At 38.1% G+C, this 14,118-nt stretch overlaps 1 protein-coding gene across 20 annotated transcripts in view; it reads left to right on the top strand.

Moving 5' to 3' along the window:
• The window catches only part of SRPK2 (SRSF protein kinase 2), a 266,464-nt gene that overhangs the window by 103,366 nt on the left and 148,980 nt on the right, over positions 1–14,118 (top strand). For 11 of the 20 annotated variants that reach the window (XR_013360362.1, XR_013360360.1, XR_013360359.1 and 8 more), the window contains one exon: positions 3,348–3,411. The exons of 8 other annotated variants lie outside the window; for them this stretch is intronic. Coding sequence is in view for 8 of the 12 variants with exons in the window: in XM_077863974.1 (XP_077720100.1) it covers positions 3,348–3,411 (64 nt within the window). In the remaining 4 variants the exon portion in view is untranslated. Of the gene's footprint in view, positions 1–3,347; positions 3,412–3,958; positions 3,991–14,118 lie in introns of those variants that run through there. One more of the 20 variants, XM_077863983.1, reaches the window with a different exon arrangement.

Genomic DNA, 14,118 nt, shown 5'->3' with positions numbered 1-14,118 from the left:
ATTAGAAAAATGTTGTCCCATAATGTTATTTAGAAATTAAAACAGAATTATGACCAAAAAAGCAACCATAATTTTAAATCTGCTTATTCAAACTACATAGAACCATTTGTTTATTTTCTTTGTGAAATAGAGAAGTATGGCCTTAGAACTCATTGGCCCGAATGAATAAACCGAGACCATGGCTGGTTGAATAAATACGTATTTACGTGTTGTAAGATTGCCGCTTTGGAAGAACTGAGGGGTGGTTGGTGAAGAGAGTAATTTAGAATTGTGGGGGTGGGTGGGGAATAAAGTTTTAAAATGTAACTATAAAAGCAGACTGGATCTCTACATCAATTGATAGACTGAAATACATTCTAGAAGGGTCCAAGATTTACATGCTAAATAAAATTATAAAATGTATTAGAAGAAAATGGGGTGATTTAAAAATTTGGTGTGGGGAAGGTTTAAATGTAACTGGAAGACCATCATTCATTAAGGAAGAGATTGGTGGACTTAACTGCAAAAAAATAAAGTATAAGGTCCTAGATATTATAAATGAAACGGGAAAACCAGCTAATTTGGGGGGGGATATTTGTAGTGTGTGTAAGAGAGCATCCTAAGTGTGGTCGTGGTAGATGACTCAAGTGATCAGAGATTCAGGAGGCTGACGTCCTTAGCCACGGGTTTTTGGAAGTCCTGTCAACATGAACATCATATAGCATGTATTATAGGGGAGTAAGACTCATTGACATGGCTTCTAGAGTCCTTAATGAATGTGCAGAGTAATCAGACCATGGATGGTATTGGTAAGGAAGAGTAGATAGTAGGATAGATGGGATACAGGGGTCTCAGAGGGCATACAATACATTAACATAGTGTTTGTAGTGTTTGTGAAAATTCCTAAACATTTTAGTCCTTCGGGAGCTAGAAACAAATCTGAAGGTTTGAAGAAAATGTGAAAATGATATTAGAAACTTGTCCATATATTATTGGAAACCCTTTTGGTTTAGAGCTCTGAAAGCTTTAACTTTCCTTTCAAATGTTTATACACTTCCTGAGAGCTGTACAGTTTAAACTTGAGGCCTTTTTTTTTTTTTTTTTTTTTACATTTTATTTATCAGAGTGTGTGCGTGCACGCACAGAGGAGAAACAAGAGGGGATGAGCACAGAGCCTGACCCTGGGCTTGAAGCCACGACCCTGAGACCATGACCCTAGTTGAAACCAAGGGTCAGATGCTTAACTGACTGAGCCAGCCAGAGGCGCTTAAGCTTGGGGTCTTTGAGCTTACACACACAGATCATCTGTATACCAAAGTGTGAATTTGTTTGTCTTTTTGGAATGAACAATTACCACAGTGAAGAAGGATTCAAGTGTAACCTTGTTTCTGACTTGGCTAGTTGATAAATTGAGAATAACTCTCTAGATGGAGAGACGGAGATGCAGATTATAAAGTTAAATTCCCACATATAATCAAACTATAGTGATAAAAAGGTGTATTGTGTTGTGGTTGATAGTAAGGGGAGAAGGTGGATGAAAACTGTGGAAAAGCGGTTTCAAATAGGACAGACCTAGTTAGTGTACCTCATTAACTCATTCAACAAATATTTGTTGAGGATTACTGTCCTTTGCTAGGCACTCCCCAGCAGTAGACCCAGAGGGCCGACTACATGTCAGGCACGACCCTACATCTGTCATCGAATACTGTATTTCATTAAATCCTCACAACAGCTCTTTATGAGCAGTTATGATCCCCATTTTATAGGAGAGGAGATAGAGGCTTTTAAAAAGTCTAAGTAATTTCCCCAAGGTCTTATGGCTATTAAAAATGTTGGAGGAGCCTGCCTTCAAATCCACAGCGGTGAGCCCGAGCTCTTAAACGCTGTGCTCTTTTGAAACCGGTGGGAGGGGCATTTACCATGGCACCTGGTGCCCGGCTGTATCAATCCACGTAAGAATCCTCAAGGTAAGTTTCATCATCATCATCTCCATTTAACCACCGTGCGCTGTGCTCTCCCCAGTGGTTAGGTAGTTTGGCCACAGCCTGTGGCAAATGCTATTCTCTCATCAGATGTTCATGCCGGTTTTATAGCGCCCATTGGATGAAGTTGTAAGCTTAAACAATTAGGAAAATCCTTTAACAACACTGAAAGGCTGTTTCTGAACAGGCCCGTTATATTTTATGCAACTAATTTTTATTCCCACTTTCTTTTACATCTTTTCAGATTCCTTTGATTTCTGTAGTTGAGATTCTTAAAAACTTAAGATTTTACACCTAAAAAAAAAAAAAAATCCAAAACTATTGAGGTCTACTTTGAAATCCTGAGACTGTCTATAGTAGTATTTCAGTGGGCAGGTTTTTTTTTTTTTTTTTCCCTGTGTGAACTTTTATTATGCATAAGGAAGCACATTTACAAATAGGAGAATAGCTTTACATGTGAAATAGTCTGGGTAATGGGACTATGTTAGTTTTTTTTTCCCACGTAAAATTATGTGCTTTTAGGTTAGTCACTAGTATTTTAAAAGGCCCCCCCCCCTTTATTTTTACCTCTCCTTCCCTTTTAGTCTGTTATCTTTTTTCCCCCAAATCAATATCAGCAATTCTCTTTTAATTAAATTAAATTGGCGCTTACATTCCTGTTGCAGATGGCATTGTCAGTCCTTTCCTAAAAGGACAAGTATATTATCTGCTCGGTGACTGGGTGTTGCTGTTCACTTGTGCTGTACTGAGAAGGAGGAGGGGAGAATTAAGGTGTAAAATAGAAGTCTTTTTCTAAAGGAGTTCGGGACTAGATATTAAGCATATTCTTCAATTAAAGACAACCAAGAAATTAGAACAAAGATTTAAAAAATTTCAATCTATATAAATTGGGGTTCTGGTTTAATATTTCATTCTTAAGTGACAAAAATGATTCACTGAGCCATATTTTTCAGGGCTGGTGAAGTGGTAGTCGCCAAGGGTTGCACATCTGCTCTTCACAACTCACACCTTCATTACCTGGGCTTCTCAGATGCTCTAGGGTATCAAATGCAGTGGCTGGCGTTTCTTGTTTGTGTTGTAATTTGCTGCACTTGAAATCTTCCTCTAGGGCCGTGCCAGTTCTACCTTAAAAACGAAAACCCCCCTCTGCTTAAAAGAAGTGGTACGTCCTGCTTTCATAAACAGTCATGTGCATAGTTCAGCAAGGCCTGGTGCCTCTGGAGCCTTTCCCTTTATAGCACCGTCGAATCCCAGTCCTAACAGAAGTGCTGCGAATCTCGGGGCCTCTTTTTGAACAAAAGGGATCCGAGACAGCAAATCTGTTGATATAAAGCTTGGAAGCAAGGGCAGGCAATCCTGGTTGTGAATCTTTTCTGATTTTTCCAGAAATCAAGCAGAAGATTGAGCTGCTGATGTCAGTAAACTCTGAGAAGTCGTCCTCTTCAGAAAGGTACAGCTGCATCTCCTGCATGAACAATCAGTGCTGTAGCCCTGCTAAGAAGCAGACCAGGACGTGTTTTCTCTCCTGTCAAGTTTGCTGTAGAATGTACTGTACTGCATGCTGGTCGTTGTGGTGTATGGAAGATGTGTCTTTGGGCAGGCTCTTCTGCTTTTACAAAGGGTGATTGATTTTTTAGAAAATAGTGAAGCCTAATCAGCTGCAGCCTGTACGGCAGAGCGCTAGTTCATGTGTGACAGCTGTTGAAGGCTTTAAAAAAAGAATTTACTGAGCTGCAAAACAAAAATTTTGCTTTCTTTAAGGAAATATTAGTATTAGATTTTCTTCCTATATTTTGAGGTTGTTGCTAAACAAAATTACCACCATTATTTGTAAGATCTAGCTTAAAAATACTTGGCTTCTGGTTATAATAAATATTTTCTTATGTGGAAAGGGAGTGCCATTTGTAAATAGCTTAGGAATTGCAAACCCACAGATTAGTCACATTCTGAGAGAGAGATATGATGCTTCTTCAAGTCTGTGCTAGGAAATGGAACAGTCACTGCATGCAGTAATGGTTCGTGCCTGCAGGTAAGGACAAAATGACTCAGAAGTGTTTTTAAAGCAATTATTTTATCTGTCAATCAAATGATTATACCTGTAAGGAGATATTTTCTTAAAAATGGATATTTTACTTAATAAATGGAATTAAGGTATTTTTATCTCAAGCCAGAAATGAGGCCATATAGTTGACCATTTTGATATGTAAATATAGTGTTCACTTCTGTTTGCCAAAATTGTGTATACTACATAAGGTTTTAAATCAAGGTTCTTGAGCATACAGTTGATGCTTACCTTTCTCTTGGTTATCTAATAGTTTATACTTCATGTTTTTTATTTTGTATTGAAGGTGTGTTGATTTGTCTCGCCTGTGGTTAGTTTTCAGGTTATCTTTTTTTGTTCACAGATTTAATATTTAGGAAAATGTTATGGAGACATGATTTAGTAGTTGAGAAATGATAAGAGGAAAAGCACTGGTAAAAAAAAAAAAATGAGATGAAGAACCTACCATGGTAAAAGATTTAATTCAAGTACAGTAGTGTATGGAGGACGTGATCTGATGGCAAAATGATGACATTAAATCGATTTATTAGTGTAATTAGGTGAAAGGCTCCTGGCTGTAATTTAGAGCATTACAAATAAGATGTTAACTGCTTTCTTTAGGGACTGAAAATAGAAAAAATTATTCACATTTGTGTTTATCTTTATGTAGTTTCTAACTCTGGGTCAGTGGCTAGCCATCTGATTTTGAACATTCTGTTTGCTGAGATGAAAAACAATCTTGAGCCTTGTGAATGTTCTGCCAATAAAATGGTGGTGATAGGAAGGGGAGAGGGTGGTGGTGTAAATAGTGAGCGGTCCGGGTGCCAACTGTAATGTCGGAGTTTTGTTACCAGGAAGAGCATTCTCAATGGGATGGTAGCAATAATTATGTTAGCTCTTTTGAGTAGCATGAATTCTCTATTGACAAACTGAAGACTGGACAGAATGGATGAATATTAGAAACAAGTTAGGAATGGGTGAGGTTTCTGCGGTTACAATACATTCTTTTAAGGAAAGATTCTAAAATATTTTGGAGATTACATTTTTAAATTTTATTATTGTTACTGTTATTTATTATTTTTTAAGTCTTTTTACCTAAGCTCTTGTAGTTAAATTTGATGGAAAGAAGGATGCATGTGGTCATGGTTTTAAAGTTTAGAAATCAGCCACTATGCTTGTGACAGCTTTATACACAGTTTTACCAGAGCTTACTTGCTTTGTTAGTTATTCTTTTGGGGGTATTTAGACATACATATGGCTGTTGTGATATGCTGACTTAATGAGTGATAAATGTAGCTTATGGGTCAGCCAACACTTTGCAAACATAGAAGTTGTTTCATTAATGTATATTAATATTAAAAATAGAAGTCATTCCTTTTTTCCTCCTTCCTTAAAGGCATGCAATAATGAGTAGTCAAATCTTTTGTCTTTTTAATGTGTTTGAAAGAACTTGAGAAACAAGAATATGAAGTTAAAAAAAATTCATGGCCTAGTAATGCTATGTATCCTGCCCATGAATTTAATAGCTTATAGTATCATGTAACATTGCATCACATTCTTCAATTCCTTGTTCACCAGTTACTTAAACTTTGAAAAAGTCTTAGATTTTTAAAAGTTAGCTGTTTGAATCATGGCCTTAAGTCCTAAAGCTGTTTGGAATTTACATATGGTCAGTACCCTCCCCCCCTTTTTGGTAAAAATAAAAAAGAAATCCCATCCTCTTTAAAAGAAGGGAGAAGCTACTTGTTTGCAAGAAACCAAAACTTAACCATTTGCCACAATTGATTCTGTTCACTGTCTGCAGGATAGAATGATCTTTTGATATTTCAGGCCATCCAGTAGAAAAGCAACATTTCTAAGAACAAGACAATAAACAGTGATGTGTTATTTCTAATAATTTTTCATCTAGTATTTTTAACCTGCTTAATGGGAATTGCTAGTCCTGTATGACAGCTACTGTTAGTTGAATTAATTCTTCTTCAGACAGTTTTGTAAAATGGGAGAAACAACAAAAAAAAAATTAAACCTAATTTATTTTTGTAGACTTAGGATCCTTCATTGAGAAATACAAATCTAATTTGAAGCAATCTATGGAATTTTCAATGTTGTTTTGGAGCTTAAATGAGGAGATATATTTTCTTTTTTTTTTTTTTATTTTCTTAATAAATCTCAATACCACCTTGAAATTTAAGATTGTATTTTTGGGGAACTTGGGTGGCTAAGTGGTTGAGCATCTGCCTTTGGCTCAGGTCCTGATTCCTGGGATTGAGTCCCACATCAGGCTCCCTGCATGGAGCCTACTTCTCCTTCTGCCTGTGTCTCTGCCACTCTCTCTGTGTCTCTCATGAATGGATAAATAAAATCTTGAAAAAAAAAAAAAAAGATTGTATTTTTACCTTTAACAGAATAGTGGAGACCCATTGAATGTTGTTTGGTAGGGAGGCATGAACGGCTGACTCATAGGAGAAAATCCAACGTGGTGACAGAAAGTTATAGTTCTGTTTTTTGGTTTATACTTTGGAGAAAGGGGAAAATGTTAACTTACTCAATTTTTAAATTAAGGATAGAGAACATTATTGAATGAGTTAAAAAAAAAAACCCCACATGATGCCTGATTTGTATGTTACTGCCATTTATGGGAACCTGTATCCATTGTAGGAGGGCCCCTTTCTGCAGACTTGAGGAGCAGCATTGTGAGTATCTGCCTTTTAATTGCTGACTGTTGAATGAATGAATATATTCATCTTAAATGTGGCAGTGAGAGGACCAGATACAGGTTTACTTCCTTACCTACTCCCATTTAATGAAAAAAAGAAAGCTGTATACATTTATTTGATTAAAAAAAAAAAAAAAACACTAGCTTTTCAAGTTATTGCTTCTTCTGGACTTAGCCATAACACTTCTGAGATTTGGAAATTTATGGGGTGGAGTGGGTGGGGAAGAGGAGGAAAAGGAGTAGTAATCATGATAATAGCTAGCAAAAAGGTAGTAATCATTTATTACACATTTCCAAATAAGAGTTCTAAGTGAAGAAGAAAGGGGAGGAGGCAGGGAGGGGGAGAGAGAGACAGAGTGTGTGTGTTTGTGTGTGTGTGTGTGTGTGTGTGTGCGCGCGCGCACAAGGATTAGCTGTGGGGAGGACTCTGACACGTCATCCCCAAAAGATGCTCAGTGAGCAGAAGGAGCTGAATTAAAATTTTTGTCAGAATTTGGACAATTCTTATTCAGTGAAGAAGAGTTGAGCCCAGGGTGCTCAGAATTGAGGATTCTGAGTCTTTCCATGAGGTCTCCCAGGAGGGCTGAGGAGTTCGTGAGGGGAAGGTCCTGAGAAGCTGAGAACCTCTGTACACATAAAGCTTTGCCCACACCTGTACTTGTGAAATGTAAATGTTTTTGTTGTAATTAATAAAGTTCATAGTCAATCTAAAGTTAACTAGTAGTGCCTATTAGGTTTGCATTTTCTCAAGGACTGGATACCAAAAGGATTATTGTGTGTGTGTGTGTGTGTTTTATGTGTTTGACATTTTTGGGTGTTAAGAGGGGTCTTTATACTGTAATAGATAATAAGTGGTAGTGTACATCATTAGCATATCACACAACTAGCAATTACTTGAATTTATAAATTGTTATCTACCTTTTTCAGGAGAAGAGAGGAAGAGGGAGAAAGTATCACAAAAATATTTACGCTGTGTTCTATGTTTTCCCAATTTTGTATAAACAGGATTGGTGAGAAGTGATAGAGATTGTTGTCCCTTCCCCAGGACAAGAAGGGCATTTGAAACACACAAAGAACCTGTGCTATTTTTGTGTGTGTATTTTAATTCCTTTTCTTATTTTGGAGCCTCTTCAGTGAAGGAAAAAGGGCATATGATAATGATGCGTGGTTGCAGAAAGCAAAAGAGAAGCCTGGAAGAATAAGGGGAATGGAAAGGGAAAAATTTTTTAAAATCAGGATGGGAGAGAGAAGTAAGTAAAGGATATTCAGTGGAAAAGGATCCAGGACCAAAGTGTCTTTTATTTGCTCTTAGGTTGAGTATATTTTCCTTCATGTATCTGTGGTGAACTAAGGGTAGTCATGGCAGGATGAAGACAGATTTTATAAAAAGTGCCCTCTTGTGGGGTGCCTGCCCAGCTCAGCTGGTGGAGGTGGGACTCCTGATCTTGGGGTTGTGAGTTCGAGCCCCATGTTGGATGTAGAGATTACTTAAAAAAAAAAAATCTTAAAAAAACTCCCTCTTCATTGTACTCCCCTCTCCCCATTCCAGCTCACTAGGTGGGGCAGGTGGTGGTGATGGCTTCTCCCTTACGTCTGCCACAGGCTGAGTATCCAGAGTATCCGGGCCAGGTGAACTTGAGACGCATTTTCCCTGGGTAGTGGTGAGAAAAGATGACAGCAGCTGATTGTGTGGTCTCCTCCCCTCAGTCCTTAGGCTTTCTTCTGTTGTCATTTAGTTTTTCAGTAATATGGTTATTGAAGATATGTATGGGAAAGTGCACAGATCATAATGAAATCCAATTATTGGGTTCTTTTTCTTTTGTAGTTTATTTATTTATATTTTTAAAGATTGTATTTATTTATTCACAAGACAGAGAGAGGTAGAGACACAGGCAGAGGGAGAAGCAGGATCCCTGTGGGGAGCCCGATGTGGGACATGATCCCAGGACCCCAGGATCACGGCCTGAACCGAAGGCAGATGCTCAACCACTGACCCACCCAGGTGCCCCTGTAGTTTATGTTTTATGTGTTGTATCTAAAAAATCTTTGCTAAGCCCAAGATCACTAAGATATTCTGCTAGGTTTACTTAATAAAAGTTCTTGGCTCTTACTATGTTAAGACTGGGATTCATTTTGGGTCTTAGTATTAAGGCAAAGATTAAGTTATTTCTACATATGACTGTTCATTTGTATCTGTTTTTGAGCATCACATATAAATAGAAACACTCTGTACATGCTTTTGGGCTGTCTTCTTACCTGTGAGATGTACTTGTGTTTCGTGTGTAGGGGGAGTTGGCTCAGTCGTGGCTGTGCAGAATTCCCAAATGAGTGTGCCTTGCTTTATTTATTTGTTTTACTATTGATGAGCATGTGAGATATTTGCAGCTTGTTAGGAATCTTGCTGCTGTGAGCATTTGTATACATATGTCTTGGGGAATGGACCCAGGATGCGTTTCTGTTGTGTGTGTACCTAGGCGTGCAATTGCTAAGCGTTAGTGGACATTGCCAGTTTTCTAAAGTGAATATGCCAGTCTGCACTCGCCCTGGCTGTGCTCCAGGTCCTGGCGAGCTTGCTACTGTATCCATCCGTCCTTTCTACTTTCCCGTTTCTGTTCCCTTCCCCACTTCCTGTCAGAATTCTTGTGGGTGTGCCAGTGTGACCTGTAGCTTGAGCCTTTTTGAGGAGAATTAGATGCAGATAAGGGACTTTCTGAATACCAACTTTCATGAAGGAAATCAGAATTAGAAGTTTAGACCAAATGGGAATCGTAAGGTGTAGTCATCGGAGGTACTGCGCTCTCCCCCTGACCGATTGTGATCTTTTAACTGGGCCCTGGAGGCCCCAGGTGTTACCGTTAGTTTTCAGACTTGGTTTCAATAGCAAAATTTCTTCATTTAAGCCTTATTAGAAGCTTATCATAGAAAACATAAAAGAAAAGCTTGAGGTGAGAACTGGGGAAGTAATCAGGGTCTCAGTTCTTGGTACTCAGCCATCCCGCCCTTGAGAACCCCTCCGTAGACCCTTGAGGTAGATAGGCCACCTTGGTTCTGACCAGTAGATTAGGACATTTTTGATGTGTTCCAGTTTTATATTACATTTTATAATGTTAAATTTGTATAGTGCTACATTTTATATCATAGCCTCTATAATGTTCTGTACTATACGCCTAAATAAAAGTGTACTGTTGTCTTCTAATTTCTGTTAAAAAACTCAGACAATTATCTGAGCTTCCTTCCTGTTGGTCATTATTTATGTGGTCTAGATGCAGTAATTTCTAGATTATTTTGTTATCAGTTTAAACTTTGATTCTGTTTCCTAATGCCTCTTTGGAGGCCTGCCACATTACAGGCAGCACAACCCTTCAGAACACCAATCTGCTCAGGCAGGTCACTCCACTTTAAATACCCTCAGCCCTCTTCCCACTGTTCTTGGCATAAGGGCGTATCTGGGCCACTGAGCACCCACATTCTCCAGCCTAGCCTCAGACTCCTCTGCCTTTGGTCATGGGCCCCTTGCTTTGCTGTCTGCTGCTCTTATCCTTCCCATCTTATGGAAGGCTTGCATAGTTCAGATTACACCCATTATAAGTCCTGACAGAACCGTGCACCTCTCCTTTGTACCATTTGTCACAGCTGCTGTTTGACAGAGAGGAGTATCAGTGACATGTGGTCTGCTTACTGGTTTACTTAGTATTAGCACCAACTTAAGACCTTAAATATAGAAGTGTTTTCATACAGAATATTTTTATTTTACATCAACATCTGCAGCTTACAATTGGGAACTTTGTGGGAAGACTTTTTTGGTATAGTGAATCGTTTATTTTTGTGGTATTGGCTTAGAGTGATAAAGTATAATAAAGCATAGCCATATATAGTCATTAATAGTTATATTTATTATCATATATAGTCAATTATAGTGATAAGCTAATTTAACTCTGTCAAGGTTATAAATCGTAGGTTTTTCTGTCACTATAAAAATGCACAATTTGTTATTACATCTATTTTTTTACATTTGTTATAATGTAAACTATAAAGTAAATCTGGGGATGCCTGGGTGGCTCAGTGGTTGACTGTCTGCCTTCAGATCAGGTGTGATTCCGGAGGAGTCCTGGGGAGCCTGGTTCCCCCTCTGTCTGTGGCTCTGCCTCTCTCTCTGTCTTTCATGAATAAATAAATAAGATCTTTAAAAATATATATGTATATAAAGTAAATCTGAATATTTTTCATCTCTGCCAAATTGGTAACTTCAAACTGTAGCCACTTATTTCCCAAATATCAGTATTTTGTATATCACCTTGTGCTCTTTGTTATGGTTACATTCTATCCTTTGCTGTTATTTACTTAATAACATGTTTTTTGCTTATTTTTAGTTGTGATAAAATATATATAAGAAATTTTTTTAATGCTTTTTTTAAAGTTAATTTTCTTTAAGAAGAAATCCCTACCAGAACCTTAAAAAAAACAATTACTATTAAATCCTGTCTAGATTCTGTTGTCTGATAAAGGCTTTAGGCTTGGCCATATGCTCCCTCTGTTTACAAGGGAAATTAAATTGGCAAGTGTCAGAAAGGAGCTTAAATATGTGTTAGCACCAAAGTGAGACATGCTCTTTGATATAATCAGCCTGAAAGAAGTTGGGAAAAGAGTATTACTCTCTCAGTATTCATTGTAATTCAATACCGAGTCCCAAGTATTACCTATAATCATTTTGTGTACCCACAGCAGCACTTCCTCTTCACTTTGAGAACTACCCTTCCTCTCCCCCCTCCCAAATGGCAGATCAGGGAAGTTTTCACAAATGTGAACAACTAGTTTAAGAATAACAATGACAATAATAAGAAATAGCTCTACCTCTAACAATCATATTGCAGATTCCCTTTGGATCAGAATTCTTTAGGTGCCACTAGCTGGAAGAAAGTAAAGACTAATTTTAATGTAGATGACATTTGTCATCCATCCATCATCCGTCCATCCAGCATTTATCAGCAGCTGCTGTGCACTAGCCAGTCAGTGATTTTGGAAATCAGGGAGCAGCAAAGGAGCACAAAAGCATAGGGTTTTTATAGAAGAGGCCTTGGTGGGTGGCTTCCCCTAACTTGGTCAATGTCTTGGGTGGGTCATGCTAAGCACTGATCATGGACCATTCCAGTGAGATGCTCTTGGCACTTTTTTGAAAAAATCACAAATAACCAATAATTGCATTTTGGGTGGATGCACATTAAGACTAGAGGTGTGGTGAAGGGGTTACATACATTTGCCTACCAAAGGCAATTGTGAGTGAGTGATGAGGGCCAGGTGCAGACTCTAGAACACTAGAGACTACAAGCCCATCTAAAGAGGTGGCTGCTGTTATACTTCAGTTAAAGAGGAAGGAGAGTGAAAACTGGGGAGAAGGAGCACAGAGAATTCACAACCTTTTTGATTTTTCTTCAAAAGCAAAAAATAAAACACAAGATGGTCTTTGTAAATTACCCTGCACCTTTATGATAGCAAAGCTATTGGAAATAAATGAAATGATTTGCAATGTGAGAGTATTAAATTCGTTAAAGTTTATCCAGTGTAAGGAATGTGATGCAGATATTAAAATGTGTGACAGAAGACTTAATAACACAAAAAACGTTATTAAAAGATACTGTAAAAAAAAAAAAAGATACTGTAAAAGGGTACCTGAGTGGCTCAGCGGTTGACCATCTGCCTTTGGGTCAAGGTGTGATCCCAGGGTCAGTCCCAGGATTGAGTCCCGCATTGGGCTCCCCGCAGGGAGCCTGCTTCTCCCTCTGCCTATGTCTCTGCCTCTCTCTCTGTGTGTCTCATGAATAAATAAATAAAATCTTAATTAGAAAAAAAAAAACAGGAAAGGTGAAAAACAGGTGGCAAAGAATACTTAAAGATGTTCCAGCTTCTGTAAACCCAGAGTTTATAATAGAAGGGTGTGTGTGTAAATGTAATAAATGAGCCTGTACTCACAAATATATGGTATGTAAAGACACGCTACATAATTCTGCAGTGCTTGGAATAGTTATACATCTGTCCCTTTGCTTATAGGTGTGTAATGCAGTTTTTATAATGACCTGTGTCTTCAACATAATGTGTTGATAAAGAACCCATGTCCTCCACAATAAATAAGTGAATAAAGAGGTGGCTGCTGATCACCTCTTGCTGGCTACTGCTATGTTGAAATACAAGCTAAATTTTGAAAGCATTTGTGATTTTTAGAAATCGATAATTTTTTTTATGTCAGATATCTCATTTTATTTTTTATTTATCTTTTAAGATTTTAGTTTTAAGTAACCCTTATATACCCAGTGAGGGGCTCAAACCTACAACCCTGAGATCAAGAGTTGCTCACTCCACCGACTGAGCCAAGCCAGGAGCCCCAGATCTTTCATTTTAAATGATGGAGCAGATTAAGAAAACAAAAACTCGTCCTAGCCTTAAAAGAAGGGAATATCTGCCGTCTAAATCCAGCTTATGGTAAACATTTTTCTTTTGTGCTAAAGCAAATTGATTTACAATCTGTGAGTCACAGACCTGTGTGAATTTATAGTAAAGGATTTTCAAAACCTGTAGGTACTATAGGCATTATCTGTAGATTGGAGGCATACAAATCAAACTATTTTTATACTAAGAAGTGTGTCTCTGGGTTTTTCTGATGTTTCAGATATGCAGAAACACTGGTGATCACTGCTCTAATAACCACATACTAAATACCAAAATTCATGAAGATTTTAACTGTTTGAAGTAGGAAGGGTCCCTGAAAGATGTGAATTTATCCAGATGGGAAGGTGTTATGTTCATCATTCATTCTACATTTATTGAAGTACCCACTATGGTGAACATAACTTCAATCAGTTAACCTGAAAATGACAGAGGCAGAGCAGTATCCTGTTTGTGCAGCTGTCACTTCATCCTTTTTCTCCTTTCCCCTTTCCCTTTTTTTTTTCTCTCTTTTCCCCCCTTCACTGACACTCCTCCCACAAAAAAAGATTTGAGGCTAGTTAGAAGAATATCTACAATGAAATAAAAAAAGCATCAGAGAAATTGCAGGTCAGAGTTGAAGTTTGTGATGGTCGGTAGTCAGAAGCCCACTCTACCAGATGTGTGGCATTTGCTATGCACCTGCTAATGGTGACTGGCTAATTGGACTTTAAGTTTCCTGACAGACAAACTAAAGAAAAAAGTAAGGGAACTATCTATAAGAAGAAAATATCCTAGTTCCTACAGGAGAAATAAGCCTTTTGTCTAACTTCATAATGATTAATATAATATTTTATTTATTTGAGAGAGAGCACACGAGTACACGGTCAAGGGGAGAAGCAGAGAGGGAGGGAGAAGCAGACTCCCAGGGAGTCTGATGTGGGGCTCCATCCCAGGACCCTGAGATGACCTGAGCCAAAGGC

The sequence above is a fragment of the Canis aureus genome, chromosome 21, assembly GCF_053574225.1.
Source record: "Canis aureus isolate CA01 chromosome 21, VMU_Caureus_v.1.0, whole genome shotgun sequence".
NCBI classification, from domain to species: Eukaryota; Metazoa; Chordata; class Mammalia; order Carnivora; family Canidae; genus Canis; species Canis aureus.
This window is presented reverse-complemented; position numbering and strand designations above follow the sequence as displayed.